This window comes from Leopardus geoffroyi, chromosome E1 (assembly GCF_018350155.1).
Source record: "Leopardus geoffroyi isolate Oge1 chromosome E1, O.geoffroyi_Oge1_pat1.0, whole genome shotgun sequence".
Taxonomy (NCBI): domain Eukaryota; kingdom Metazoa; phylum Chordata; class Mammalia; order Carnivora; family Felidae; genus Leopardus; species Leopardus geoffroyi.
This window is the reverse complement of record NC_059330.1, coordinates 37415744-37429856: the sequence shown is the minus strand read 5'-3', so window position 1 is coordinate 37429856 and position 14113 is coordinate 37415744. Positions and strand designations below refer to the sequence as shown.

Below are 14113 nucleotides of genomic sequence, written 5' to 3'. Positions count from 1 at the left end.
CGGCAGTTCATTATGGCTCCCGGAGTGGTGAATTCGGAAAGAAAACTAGTCTGCTTTCCCTGACTGGCTTGTTAAATAAGTCCTTGATGGGATTGCCCAGGGATGGACCCTGTTTTAAACCTGGCTGCCAGAGAAGACATGTTATAACCAGGTGAAGAGGTGGCCAAGAGGCAGCATTGTTAGCTCATCCAATTCAAAATTAACCCTGACGCTCCGTGAAAAAAACCACTTGGGTTTTTTTCAGCCAAAGTGAAATCCCGCTCCGTGGAGATTTGGCATTATCTTTGGGGCATAAGAGGCCCTTCCAGCACTTAGGAATTTGACTTGTCTGAGACAGCCTTAACATCTTCATTGGCGAATTGGTAATTAATGCACGCTCCACCCAACCTGTTGTGTGGAGCGAATACATTTTGGGAGAGCCAGGATGGTTATTTTTGCTCATTTCTGTGATATCCTGTGGTGCTAACAGTTTGCTTCTTTGCAGTGTTGGGTGGTGAGTTCCTAAAGTACATGGAGGCCTTTAAACCCTTCCTGGGCATTGGATTGAAAAACTATGCTGAGTACCAGGTAGTCCATGCTTTTCAATAGAACACATTTATATTCTCGCTTATACTGGACAGTCATTGTGGTACAAAGTCCGGACAGTCTCGGTGCATTGGCCCTGGGTATGAACTACTTATTCTGTTGCCCTGAGTGTCTGAACTCAGGGCAACTCCCCAGAAGTAGTCTGTGAAAAAAACCAAGATATTAGCTGCACCAGCATGGCGCCCTAAGAGCCGGGTTTTTTCCTTCTCTTTTTTTTTTTAACCACCTGGCTCTTGCCACCATCGTTCCTGGGGAATACTGTCATTTCTGTCCTTTCTTAATGATAACCTTGGACGGCCTTAGTTTTTTTCCTGAGGTACTGGTTGTTAAAATGAACTGGTCTCAGAGAGGGGAGGATGTTTTCTTCTTGCACTCTAGGCTCAGGTGATAAAAGGAGCAGCAGCTAAGTAAAAATAATGCCTTACCCCGCAGTTGGCCTTTTCTGCTCGGAAGATCATTTCCTGGATTCTTTGCAGGTTTGTTTGGCAGCTGTGGGCTTAGTGGGAGACTTATGCCGTGCCCTGCAGTCCAACATCTTACCTTTCTGTGACGAGGTGATGCAGCTCCTCCTGGAGAACCTGGGGGTGAGTGTCTGCACGCACAAGCCAGTCTACTAGGATCTGAAGAAATCGTCAGTTGGAAACATGGTTAAAAACTCAGTGAGAGGGAACTCTTTAAGTTGCTGGAATGTTGGCTGTAGGCTTATGAAGAAAGGAATTGTTCGTTTTCACAAAGTCATTCTATAAAGTAAGGTTGTAAAGTTAAAGGAATGCATGTGCTCGCTGCATGGAATGGGGGGAGGGGTGGGGGTGGTGCAGGGAAGCCAGTAAAGTGCATACATAATCCCTCTTTTCAGAGATTATGTGGTCTGTACACAGCATATTAGTAGTTGTTTGTTACAGCCTTTGGACGGGACACGTGACTTTTATTCATTTGCTTTTCTCTCTCTATCAGAATGAAAATGTCCACAGGTCTGTGAAGCCACAGATTCTGTCAGTGTTTGGTGATATTGCCCTTGCTATTGGTGGAGAGTTTAAAAAATATCTAGAGGTCGTCTTGAATACTCTTCAGCAGGCCTCCCAAGCCCAGGTGGACAAGGTAGGCTTAAAGCTATCTTTAAGTCCAGCCTGATTGGATGAGGGGGATTTTTGACAGTCGTACAACTAAAGGGTCTTGGAATGATGGACGTTCTGTTTTGTCTCTTACAGTCAGACTATGACATGGTGGATTACCTGAATGAGCTAAGGGAAGGCTGCTTGGAAGCCTATACCGGAATTGTCCAGGGACTGAAGGGAGACCAGGAGAACGTGCACCGTTGAGTATACAACCCAATTGACTCAGTCCAGAGTTCACTTAGCCAAAGGGGCTGTGCCTCTAGTTCTGTCACTTGTGAATGGAAAGGAAGGGGAGAAGGAAGCGCCCTGATGAAGAGAGTTGCTTTGGGAGAGAATACGGCCTTTCGTATTTCTGTTCCCTCTTCCTCTGCTGCTTTGTCTCCCCTTTCTTGGGCATTGTAAGGGATGGGATCCAGCAAGGCTGTGGTGCCGGTTGGCATCTACACCAACCCTGAGCGGCAGCTGTGAGCACATACACACCCCTAGTGCAATTGAATTAAAGGACTGGGAGATCAGATTTCCTCTGTCACCTGATATTTCTGTTACTGACTAGGGAAGTATTTGTCCTTTACCTCTTTTGATACCATGGGCTTAGAGGAAAGGTCCCATTAGTTTCTTCTATATTATTTCTGCTTGTAATAAAAGGACTGTCTGCCTCTTGTGTTGATGTCAAGAATGACATCTTAATCTGCGAAAGGACAGTTCGGTGTAACTATATGCAGCTAATTCTCCCACCTGAAGCCAGCCTTGTGAGGGGGATAGTGTATTTGGAAACTTTGAAATGGGGGGTACAGTCCTGCCAGGGTGGGACAGTTTCATCAGACTTTCTCTTTCTTTTATAGCGGATGTGATGCTGGTACAACCCAGAGTAGAATTTATTCTGTCTTTCATTGACCACATTGCTGGAGATGAGGATCATACAGATGGAGTAGTAGCTTGTGCTGCTGGACTGATAGGGTAGGTTATATCCTATTTCCAGTAGCTAAATAGAACTTTTGGAAAATCCGAAGATATGCGGTAAAGAATTTTGAGGGTAGCCTGGATGGTGATTGTGTACTTCTTTGACATGGATACTTCTTTTTTTAATGTCTGTTTATTTTGAGAGGGAGGGAGAAGGGGCAGAGAGAAACAGTCCTGAGCAGGCTCTGCCCTGTCAGCATAGAGCCCAACACGGGGCTCAATCCCATGAACCATGAGATCGTGATCAGAGCTGAAATCAAGAGTGGGACGCTTAACCTACTGAGCCACCCAGGCATCCTGGTATTTCTTTAATAGAACCCATGGTGTCCTGTTAGGAGTTCTCACAGGTGAGAATTTACTACAGACCTTAGCTTGGGTCTTATTCCAGACTCCAGGTTTCTAATTTCTTTTCGCTAAACTATGAAGTGAGTTCTCAGAGGTATAGGAGCAGCATCAGATCTGTGTCCATCCCATATTCTGAGGCTGGTCAACAGATTGCCTATGTTTAGCCTCCTCTGTTGAGAGTTTCTGAGGCATCATTAGAAGAGAGAACCATGAGTTAGTTGTGGAACCTGCAGTAGTCATCCTCTCTCTTTAGAGTTCATTTTGTGCATCTGTTGAGGGTAGGTGCTCAACTTATCCCTAAAATTTCTTCCAGCTTTAAAAAGTAAGTGAATACAGGGGCACCTGGGGAGGCTCAGTTGGTTAAGTGTCCGACTCTTGATTTCAGCTCAGGTCGTGACCTCACGGTTCGGGAGTTTGACCCCTGCGTCAGGCTCTCGCAGCTTGGAGCCTGTTTGGGATTCTGTCTCCCTCTCTCTGCCTCTCCCCTGCTCGCGTTCACTCTCTCTCTCTCAAAATAAATAAACATTAAAAAGCAGGTAAATATGAAGAAACCCACAACTAGCTTAGCACTGGTCTGGAAGGCTCAAAATGATATGATAGCAGTGTCGGGCCAAGGAGCTCATTGTCAGGTGTGTTTGTTCTGCACAGGGACTTGTGTACAGCATTTGGGAAGGACGTACTGAAATTAGTAGAAGCTAGGCCAATGATCCATGAACTGTTAACTGAAGGACGGAGATCGAAGACTAACAAAGCAAAAACCCTTGCTACATGGGCAACAAAAGAACTGAGAAAACTGAAGAACCAAGCTTGGTAAGAGCTCGTCTCCATTGCCCTCTTCCTTCTACTCTCTTGGGGAGGAGGCACGGTTTCTTCAGACTGTTCCGACAAGGGCTGCCTGTCTCATGGCATTTTGTTTTGTATCCCTTCCCATATAAGTGCTTTTGAGCCAAGCCTTTGTTCCTCAGGCTTGTACTAGTGGAAGGGTCGGGCATCCTCAATCTTTCCTTGAGCCAAATACTTGATTCCTTGTGGTGATGAAGAGCAGAACTTATGTAACTGGAATTCAGTGAAGGCCCCACATGATTTTGGGTCCTAATAAAGTCATCGGTAATGGCATTTTCCCAGAATTTTCTTTTCTACTCGCTATTCCCTTCCTCCTGCTCTTTATACTTTTTTTTTTACTGCAGCGCTTTTAGACATTGCATAGCTCTGCAGAAGATATCCAAAGTCAAGAGTTGTGTGATGCTTGCTTTTTTGTTTTTTGTTTTTTTTTTTTTAGTTTTTTATTTATTTTTGAGAGAGGGGAGGGGAGAGGCAGGGAGAGAGAATCCCAAGCAGGCTCCGCATTGTCAGCATAGAGGGGCTCGCTAAACTGTGATATCGTGACCTGAGCTGAAATCAAGAGTCGGACACCCAGGCACCCCTGACCCTTGCTTTCAGATGTAGTCTTTATTTTTTCAACTCTTCAACATACTCATTGTCTTACTCCAAAGATCTCGATAAAATTGGCTACTTTGAGTTTTATCTTGTTAGCTTCCCTCCTACCCTCTTAATATAGGTGCTAATGAGAGCAGGTAGCTGGCACATAGGAAGACAAGAAAAACAATTAGTCCTTTTATTAGGACAAACTAGACCAATTCATTTCAGGCTGGTGAGCACTTAATTGTGGGAATCAGAAGCGTTTGACTCTTCCAACTGTATGTGGTCTCAAAGTTGACTTGTTTTCCGTCTGTTTTTAGATCTGTTACCATTGGGATGATAACCTGAGACCCCCACTGGAAATCTCCAATCTTTTGAAAAACCCGGAAGTGAGGAGTGTGCACGGATGCTGAATGTTTGGGAATGAGAGGATGAGTGAGTGAGGCTTGAAAACACACCACATTGAAAATCCTGCCACAGCAGCAGCCGCAGCCGCCAACAGCAGCGCTGTTAGTGAGCTAAGTAAGCACTGACTTCGTAGAAAACCATAACGTCGGCCATCTTGGAAAAGAGAAAAACGATGGATGTAATTGCTTAGGGAAAAAAAAAAAAAGGAAGTTCTCTCTTCCCAGGACAGGCTAGAACTAGCTTTTCTGTCTTTTGGCCGGTGCCGAGTGGAGTGACTGGTTTGGGAGAGGAGGAGGGACTGGGTTCAGCTGTGGTGCTTTGTTGTAAAAGGCAGTCTGGCCTTTGCTACTGACAAGAAAGATGGAGCCTGGGTCTCAAGCCCACCTTTGGTGTACCATTGCCACACGGTACTGTACGCGTGCCGGCTAAAAGGAGGGTGAGGGATTCTTTACGGTCTGAGAATGAGTGTGTGTGAGTGAGGCGGTATCCACATTCTCAACTTCAAGTCATTGCAGTTTCTTTTTCCCAGAAAAAAAGGGGTTAGATGTTGCATTTCATAAAACTAACCGAAGTCCTGTCTACTGATGCAGCACAAGAGATGTGTAAAAAAAAACAAAAAAACAAAAAAACAAAAAAAAAAGGAAAAAAAAAAGGAAAGACGCTCTTTAGGTTTTGTTTTTTGTTTTGTTTTTTTAATTACCTTCTAGGGAAAACACTGACGAATGGTCAGAGCTCCCGTATCCTGATCTTTTCATCAAGGCGCCTTTCCTAATAATATGGTTCAACTGTGAATGTAGAAGTGGGGGGGAGGGGGGGGAGAAAAAGAAAACTCTGGAGTTAGAGGATCTAGAAAAAATTAAAATACAATTGTTACAAATAAAGAATGCAGACTTCAAAACAAAAGAAAGCCACAACCCAAACAAACCAAAATTTAGATGCTCAGAAGTAGCAGCACAAAAGAAAAGGTCTCTCCTGACATGTATGGTGGCAGTCTGAACACCCCCAGAAAATTGTGCCAAAGAGTTTAAAAACAAATACACAATAAAAGTAAACACACGCGCACGCACACACACACACACACACACACACACACACAGAGCAAACTTCAGGTAACTATTTTGGATTGCAAACGAGGATAAATTTAATGTTCAAACAATCTGATAAAATAACCATTTGGAAACTGCTTGGCCTTCTGTTCTCTTTTATTTGATTGACTACAATGCGGTATTGGTCTCTTGCTGCACTTCAAAACCAACTAATCAACAAAAGAAAACTTAAAAAACAAAAGTATATATATACATACATATATATATATACTAGGACTCTTGTGATGAAAATGGCACTTGAAAAAGGTTTTATTTTTCCACTGAAGTTGAAGATTAATAAAATGGTGTCAGACATTCCCCTGGTCACACACTTTAATATTTTTTTAAAAGTGTGATGTGCTATGAGAACCATAAAGCAGACTTCGCTATTTTCCCTTTTACAAGGGAACAGGGCACCCGGAATTTTGGGTTTAGAATCTTTCAGCAATAAGGAGGGATGTCGGTGAGCTTTGACCCCCTTTTGGTTTTTGCAGTTACTAGTAGTTTTTTGCTGGCATTTTGAATATGCTGCTTTCAAAAACACCAAGGAAGATCTTTAATTGCTTCCTGGTGTTTGGAGGATTAAAAAACAAGACCTTAAATTCCCACTTGCATTTCCATTCTAGCAAAAAAAAATGTGGGCTTACATTTTTCTCTTTGCCATTTTCCCCTCCCCATCCAAGCCTTCCATTCATAAGTGGGATTGGCTCGGTTTTGCTCATCCATATGGCAGCATCTCTAATCGCTCTTGTACAGGGTATCAGATATTGTGCCTTTTGGTGCCAGGTTCAAAGTCAAGTGCCGATCTATGAACCAGTGTACAAAAAAAAAAAAAAAGAAAACACAAAACACAAAAAACAGGTGTTTGAAGGAAAGACTCCGTTGTGAATAAAGAGTTTGTACCACCTGCTAAGCCCTACTAAGAAGAGACCTGACCCTCTAATCCCGTTTAAATGTTAGTTGTCCCTTGAGGACAGGGTGATACACTAACCATTCCTGATAGATAGGGGTTGGTCAGGACTTAGGGAGGGGGCAGGAATGTTGGGGAGATAAAAAATCTGATCATTCCTCAGTGCTACCCATTTCTGTCCTGTGTGGGCTGCTTAGCTAGACAGCAGGAGAATAAAGTACACCGAGAACCATAATGGAAACAAAACCTTCCGTGTGTTTTGTCATGTTTTGTTCCAGGGAAGCAGTTGACAAGTGCTGTTATTAACGCTTTCTCCCAGATCCATTCAGTGATGGAGAGGAGGAAAATGGGCTGGTTGGACTGTGGTCTTGGTGCCTTGCAGGCGTTCTACACTGGTTATGCATTTAATCCTCTTTCCTAGTTACTTTTGGCTAGTGGGTTTTCCAGAGTCTGGGCTCTTACCCTGAATCGATTGTACCACCTAAGGTAACTGGGTGCAAGATGCATTCAGTCCACTCACTGTCCGGGCCTTCCCCACCCTAGTCTTGGCACATTCCTCCAAGAATGTAGTTACCGTCTGCTTGGGAAGATGTCAGTGCAAATGTGAAGCAAATGGGCATCGGACTAGGCTTTGGTTTGCCGTTAAGTGGCAGCTGCCTGTATCAATTACGATTACACTTATTAATTTTGCTTTTCATTTTCCTGGTTCCCCTCAGCTCCCCTCTGTTGAAATGTTGAACTTCGGACTGTCAGAGGCAACTAATCTTGCCTCAGGGACTTGTGGAGAAAGGGAGGGGAAGTGCTCAGTGCAGTGTTTTCACTTTCAGAACCAAGTAATCTAGTCCCTCTGATATTTCAGAAGTGTGTTAGTCCGACTTCTATGAGAAATCTCAACTCCATCCGCTTTTGATAGCATCTCGGTTTTGAAACAACTTCAGTCTGTAATTGGCATTCAGAATGCCCTTGGCATGCCAGTCTGTGATGGCATTAAAGACCTGTTAAAACACTTGAGCCCAACTTTATTAACCAAAACTGATACCACCATCTTTATCTTCTAAATAAAGTCCGCTTTATTTTTATTTTCAACATTTTGCTGCTTCATTTTTGGTTCCACATGGTGTCACCTTGGAGGCGAAATGAATGGTTTGAAAGAAGCTGGAACGTGTGGTGGTGATGTGCGTGTGAGTTGGGGAAAGGAAGGACACATCGGTCTTAAAAACAGACACTGCGTAGTGTGATGGGAAATGAGTGAAAATAACTGGCCTACAAAGCGGTGGGGAGGAGGTTTTTGTTCCGAGTGCTTCTGAACCCGCAGGAGATGGTCTCTGTCTTGTGCATATTTTTCAGGCGAATCTGGTTGGTTTAATGGCTCCTCCAAAATTGGCTTTTTACATGGCTTGCAGTGTGTATTTAATTTCTACTTCCACATCCCGCCCCCCCCCCCCGAAATTTGTAGAGGGAAGAACACTAACTTGGGATTTAAGAGATTAGGTACGTTCTTCACTGTTGCTTATTAGCGTAGTGATGCCTGCAGGCTACTTTCTGGGTTTATGTTGGGCAAGTGAACTGAGGGCTGACCATAATTTTCCTCCCTTAGCCTCCATGTGGCCTTCCACTTTTCTGATTGCACCCCCGTCAGAAAGTTTTGATCATGCATACCCCCATGTGTTTATAAACTATATACCTGTACTACTGTACCCCTATATTGTGTAACATAAGACACAAAAATAGATATTAAAAAGCGATTATATGAAAAATACATAAATAGAAGTTCTAATATTTTATTTCTATGCCCAATTTTGGAGATTACTGGGTTATAAAGGGTAACTTCTAATTCTTCTAAGACATTAAATCTTGGGCGATGGCAGTCAACCAAGGACATTTCTCCAGGGAACATGCACCGAGAGAAAAAGAATGATACCGGTTCGTCGCGCAGGGAGGGGCTGCTTCTCCCAGGAATTTTTTTCTTCCTTTTCAGGAGTTCTCCAGGTAATTCCCCGTTCCCACATACCCCTCCCCGACAAACACTCAAGAAGCGCACACAGTACGAGGCTACGGTTCCACCTGGCCTCACTAAGGGTTCCAGCTCCGACCTGCCGGAGGTGAAAAACACTAAACACTGAGAAAATGTTATGTGTCCCGTTGTATCAATTTTCACACCAACTTTAGCAATCACTGTTCTCATTTTCCTAATGAGAAAAGAGGCGCAGGAAGACATTCATCAGACCACGTGGAGCTCGAATTCAAAGCCAGGTGTCTCAGATACCAACACCCAAGCTTGTCTCACATTTGCCCTAGACAGATGCTGTCAGTGCCTTAGCGATACAAAACGAGGGTCTGTGCTGTCCATATTTGTAATGTGCCATGCATTCCCTTCGCAGCACTATCTAAAAGTCTATTTTAAATGTTTTATTGCCGGTTTTCCCGATTATAATGTAAGCTCCCTGATGCAGTGACCTTGGCTGTCTTCCTTACCACTGTATCCCCAGCCTAGAGCAGTGCCTGACATATAGCGGACCTTCAATAAACACTTGTTGTCAGTACAGTTCGGGGAGTTGCCGGGAATGGCATCACCTAGCAGTATCCAGAAACCTGAGAAAGGAGGGCCTCGGGATACCTGGGCTCCCAGCTCTTCCCCCTCCTCATTTGCCGGATGACTTCAGGCTAGCCTCTTAGCCTTGAATTAGCTGGAGGAATGGGAACAAGATTAGTCAGTAGTCGTTGTATGGTGTCTATTTCATGCACTTACCCAGTGCAAGGCTTATAATAAGCATCTCATGTAGGGTGGTAGAAGTAATCCTCATCAACGCTGTAACCAAGGTACCAACTTAGTCCCATTTTATAGATGAAGAAACAAGCACAGGGGAGGGGCTAAGAACCTTGCCGCAAGTCACGTGGGCTAAGGCGGTGCTTGTCCCACTGGGCGGCTGCAAACCACGTGGGATGCAGTGGAGCCTCTGCTCCCAGCGAGCTTACACCGTGCGAGCAGGGAGATCCCTGGATGAAGCGTTCTTGGAATTAAACAGCAAAGCCGCGTTGCCTTGATTCAATAATGAGGTCCGCTGTTGACCTTTTGACGGTGGTCAAAGTCTTAATTTAGGGGTCAGGGGTGGCATTTTCTCCTAAAATCAACTTTCCTCCCAATTGGGAGTTTGAACCGTCTCCTCGTACTTACCCGTCTTCCCACTGAGCCAGAAGATTTTTGGGAACCAGGGTTGGGGGAAGGGTGTTAGAGGTGCCTGGTGGCCAGAAAGGCCACAGGGCTGCTGAGTAAGCTCTACATCTGAATTACCTGGGCGCTGTCCGCTGATCCTGGGCAGCACAGCCAGAGCTGTTCCCTCTCCCAGGAGCCCCTGGGCCGTAAGTTCCTGAGCTGAGCTCTCCTCCACGTGAAAAGGACCTCAGCTGAAAGTACATCTCAGCTCTGGCACCCGGACTGAGCTCGGGATGCAGGGGGGGCAGCCTGTCACCATCCTGAGGGAAAGAGAATGAAGAAATGACTCTGTATGAATAATCTCTCCCTGTTATTTTCTGAGCTTTGCCCTTCAAAATACTGTACAGTCTTTTGAGTATGACCGTGGGCAAATTCTTCAACTTCCCTGAGCCTCAGTTTTGTCATTTTTCTTTTTCTTTTTCTTTTTTTTTCTTGAGAGAGTGTGAGCAGGGGAGGGACAGAAAGGGGGACAGAAGATGCGAAGCAGACTATACGTTAAGAGCAGCAAGCCGATCGTAGGGCTGGGACCCACGAACTGCGGGATCATGACCTGAGTCAAAGTTGGACGCTCAAGCCACGCAGGCACCCCTCAGTTTTGTCATTTGTAAGATAGAGATCCCAGTGAAAGGTAGCTCATATAAAGTTCTTAGCACAGTGACTTACCATGCACTAATTAATTGATCAACAGCTATTATTATGTGCCAGGCACTGTTCAAGGCACTGGGGATGCAACAGTGAAGGAAGCAAATAAGGAGCCCCATCTCCTTCTGATGGGGCTCACGGTCTAATGAATAGCGACAAATATTAAGTATTCAAAAATTCAATATAATAATTTTTAAAATTCTAAAAAAAAGTTCTGTTTGGGAAAGAGCAGACATGAACATGGTCTTGGAGAATATGAAGCCATTAAAAAACAAAACAAAACAAAAACCACACACAACTATTTCCACTCAAGTCTTGCTTAATTTGATTACAGGACGTGTGTTACTGCCACAGGAATTTGGGAATTTGTTGAAGGAATGAGTCTTTTTTTTTTTTTTTTTTTTTTTTAATTTAAAGTAATCTCCACCCGCAGCATGGGGCTTGAACCCACAACCCCCCAGAGATCGAGAGTCACATGCTCCAACTGAGCCAGGCAGGTGCCCCAGAGGAATGAGTCTTTCCATCACTGCCCACACCTCTGATTTGATGGCAGACCAGTCCCTGGATGGTTCTGCAGCAAACCCTAATTTTCTAAGGTTTAGAAACTGAGGGCTAAGGTGGCACCCAGACCCTGCACTGTCTGTCACGTGTGTCTAATCAATTTTCCTGCCTGCCTGCTTCTATTTGAGTCATCTGGGTTTTATTTTGATTCACTCTCTTTGCCGGCTGTTAATGCCACCTCCTCCTACTCTTTTCAGGCAAGGTTGGGACAGGAATGACAAAGTTTTTCTCCAGAGCAAGAGTCCTGGGAATGGGAGACAGGCTGTCCCTGATGGTTTCCATGGAGGAAACATGCAAGGGCGACTCGGCCCTGCTTTTGTGGTCCTTTCCTGCTGGGCCTGTGAATGCCCTGTAGAAATGTTTTACCACTCCTGCCTGACCACCACACCCTCTTCTCTCCTTCTCCCACCTCACTTCCCCTTTCACCAAAGGTTTTTACCTTTTCCTGTCTCTGTTATGATGAGCCCTGATCATTCAGACCAATCTCTAGCTTTCTCAGATGAAGAAACTGGCCTGGAGAGGTGAGCTAATTAATCCAAAGTCACTGCCTCATTCATTTATTCATTCAACCAAGCACACTCCTTCTTACCCTTAAAGATGTAGCTTAACAGTCCAGGTGTCCATTGATAGATGAATGGATAAAGAAAATGTGATATATATATACATATACATGCATATACATACACATACATACATATATATGTATATATATATATATGTGTATATATAGATAAACATACACACACACGCACAATGGAATATTATTCAGCCATTAAAAACGAATGGAATTTTGCCACTTGTTAACAACATGGATGGATCTAAGGAGTATAATGCTAAGTGAAATAAACCAGAAAAACACAAATACCATACGATTGCACTCAGATTGGAATTTAAGAAACAAAAAAACACAAATGAACAAAGGGGGAAAAAAAGGGAGAGAGACAAACCAAAAAAACAAGACTCGGGGTGCCCTGCTGGCTCAGTCCAGTGGAGCATGTGACTCTGGAGCTCGGAGTTGTAAGTTGGAAAAAAAAAAAAAACAACCCTCGGCCCCATCAGGTGTAGAGATTACTTAAAAGTAAAATCTTCAAACAAACAGACTCTTAACTATAGAGAACAGATGGTTCCCAGTGGGGAGGTGGGTGGGGGGGATGGATGAAACAGGTGAAGGGGTTAGGAGTGCACTTGTCATGATGAGCATGGAGTGATGTATGGAACGGTTGGATCCCTATAGTGTACCCCTGAAACTAATATAGCACTGTATGTGAACTACACTGGAATTAAAAAAAATAAAAATAAAAATAGAAACTGTGCATCGTAAAGAAAAGATAGGCCATTATGAGGTTTATATGCAGGGTGAAGCTTCAAAAAGAAAAAACAAGATTTAGCTTAAACGTCACCTCACCGGAGACCTCTATTTTACCTAAAGCAGATCCGACTCCCATTTTTCTCCGTTGCTCCCCCCTTGTGCCTTTTTACCCTTTATCATGATTCATAATTTTTAAGTTATTTTTTTGGTCTGATTCTCCCACTAGAACATAAGTTCCGTGAAGGCAAGAAAGACATGTTTGTCACTCAGAGCCTTGCTCATCACTAGTCTCAGTACCCAGCACTTGACAGGTGTCCAAGAAGTCTTTGATGAATAAATGTATGGTGGGCAGGTACCATCACCATTGGGGCATTGGTGATATGAAGATGGATGGGATACAGTCCCTGCGCTCAGAACTGTTTGGAATAACAGAACCGGAAACAGGGAGAATGCAATGAGATCAGGTCCTGATTGGCGGGGGTGGGCGGGTGGGAGGGTGTATTTTAGGGTCACCTAAACCAGGCCTAATCTCTGCTGGGCTTTTGCCACCAGCCATCTAGAGCCCAGGATAAACCTTTTGGCTGTCACTTAGGCCTGTACCCTGAGTGGCCCAGAAGCAGCAAGGGCGGAAAACTTATTCTGTAGAGTGAGTGCTCAGATGGGTACCTGGAACCATTACCCTTTCCAATGAGGGAGGCTGTGCCCATTTCACAGTCAAGCTCATGCCCATCCAGTCCCCAGAGACAACCCCACACCTTGCAGCCTAGCCTCTGATCTTTTGCCTGGTCTTCTGCTTTAGAAGAGAACTTGTGCAGCAGTAAGGAAGGTGAAACCTGTCTACCCCCGGGGATTAGTGGGGTGATGGATGTCCTAGCCCGGTAGCCTTCATATCTAGAGGACAGGTGGGTTGTCCCACATGGCTCTGAGCAAGCTTGTGACTCAGAGAGCAAGTGGCTGACCTGCCTTCCTGTTCTGGACTAGGAAGGAACCCATCAGGAAGAGGAGGAAGGAAGCCAGTTGAGGATCCCCTTCTTTGAAGAGAGTTCACAGTCCCTGCAGGCTCTCCTGGGAGGGGAAGCTCACCCCTAAATCCATCTTCTCGCTACAGCGGGGCAAGATGGCTGCTGTTGCTGCTTCTCAAAGCTCACAACAAGGAAAATGCCTTTTCTTTCCTCCTCTCCCCCTTCCGGATTCATTCCTCCTCCCCCCAGGGGTCAGAAAAGTAGGCTCCAGTTCCCAGCAGCCTGAACCTTCCCTCCAGATGGGAGGCTTCACAGCTAAATGCTGAGCCTACCCCAAGCCTATAAACCTGCTTCCCTGGTTGGCCTGTCAGAAGTTAGCCAGAGTCCTTCAGAGTTTCCTCTCATCATTCACTGCCTGCAGCCAAGGCTGACCATGCCTCTGCCCACGGTGTTTAATCCACCAAAGAATAATCAAAATGACTCATGAACACCTCCTGAGGATCCACCCAGCACCTTTAGTTCTGATTCCCCATTCTTCCCCCAGGGGTGCCTGGGTTGGGAAAGATCTCCAACTTTATTTAGAGAGGTTAAGTAATTT

General features: G+C 44.8%; 1 protein-coding gene across 1 annotated transcript in view; it reads left to right on the top strand.

Annotated features, from left to right (window-relative positions):
• KPNB1 (karyopherin subunit beta 1) overlaps positions 1–7913 on the top strand; it is a 28538-nt gene extending 20625 nt beyond the window's left edge. Inside the window, exons 16-22 of the mRNA XM_045488594.1 lie at positions 485–567; positions 1062–1169; positions 1540–1683; positions 1794–1899; positions 2543–2657; positions 3654–3815; positions 4745–7913. Of these exons, the coding sequence (XP_045344550.1) occupies positions 485–567; positions 1062–1169; positions 1540–1683; positions 1794–1899; positions 2543–2657; positions 3654–3815; position 4745 (719 nt within the window). The 3' untranslated portion in view covers positions 4746–7913. The remainder of the gene's footprint in view (positions 1–484; positions 568–1061; positions 1170–1539; positions 1684–1793; positions 1900–2542; positions 2658–3653; positions 3816–4744) is intronic.
• The last annotated feature ends 6200 nt before the right edge of the window (positions 7914–14113 follow it).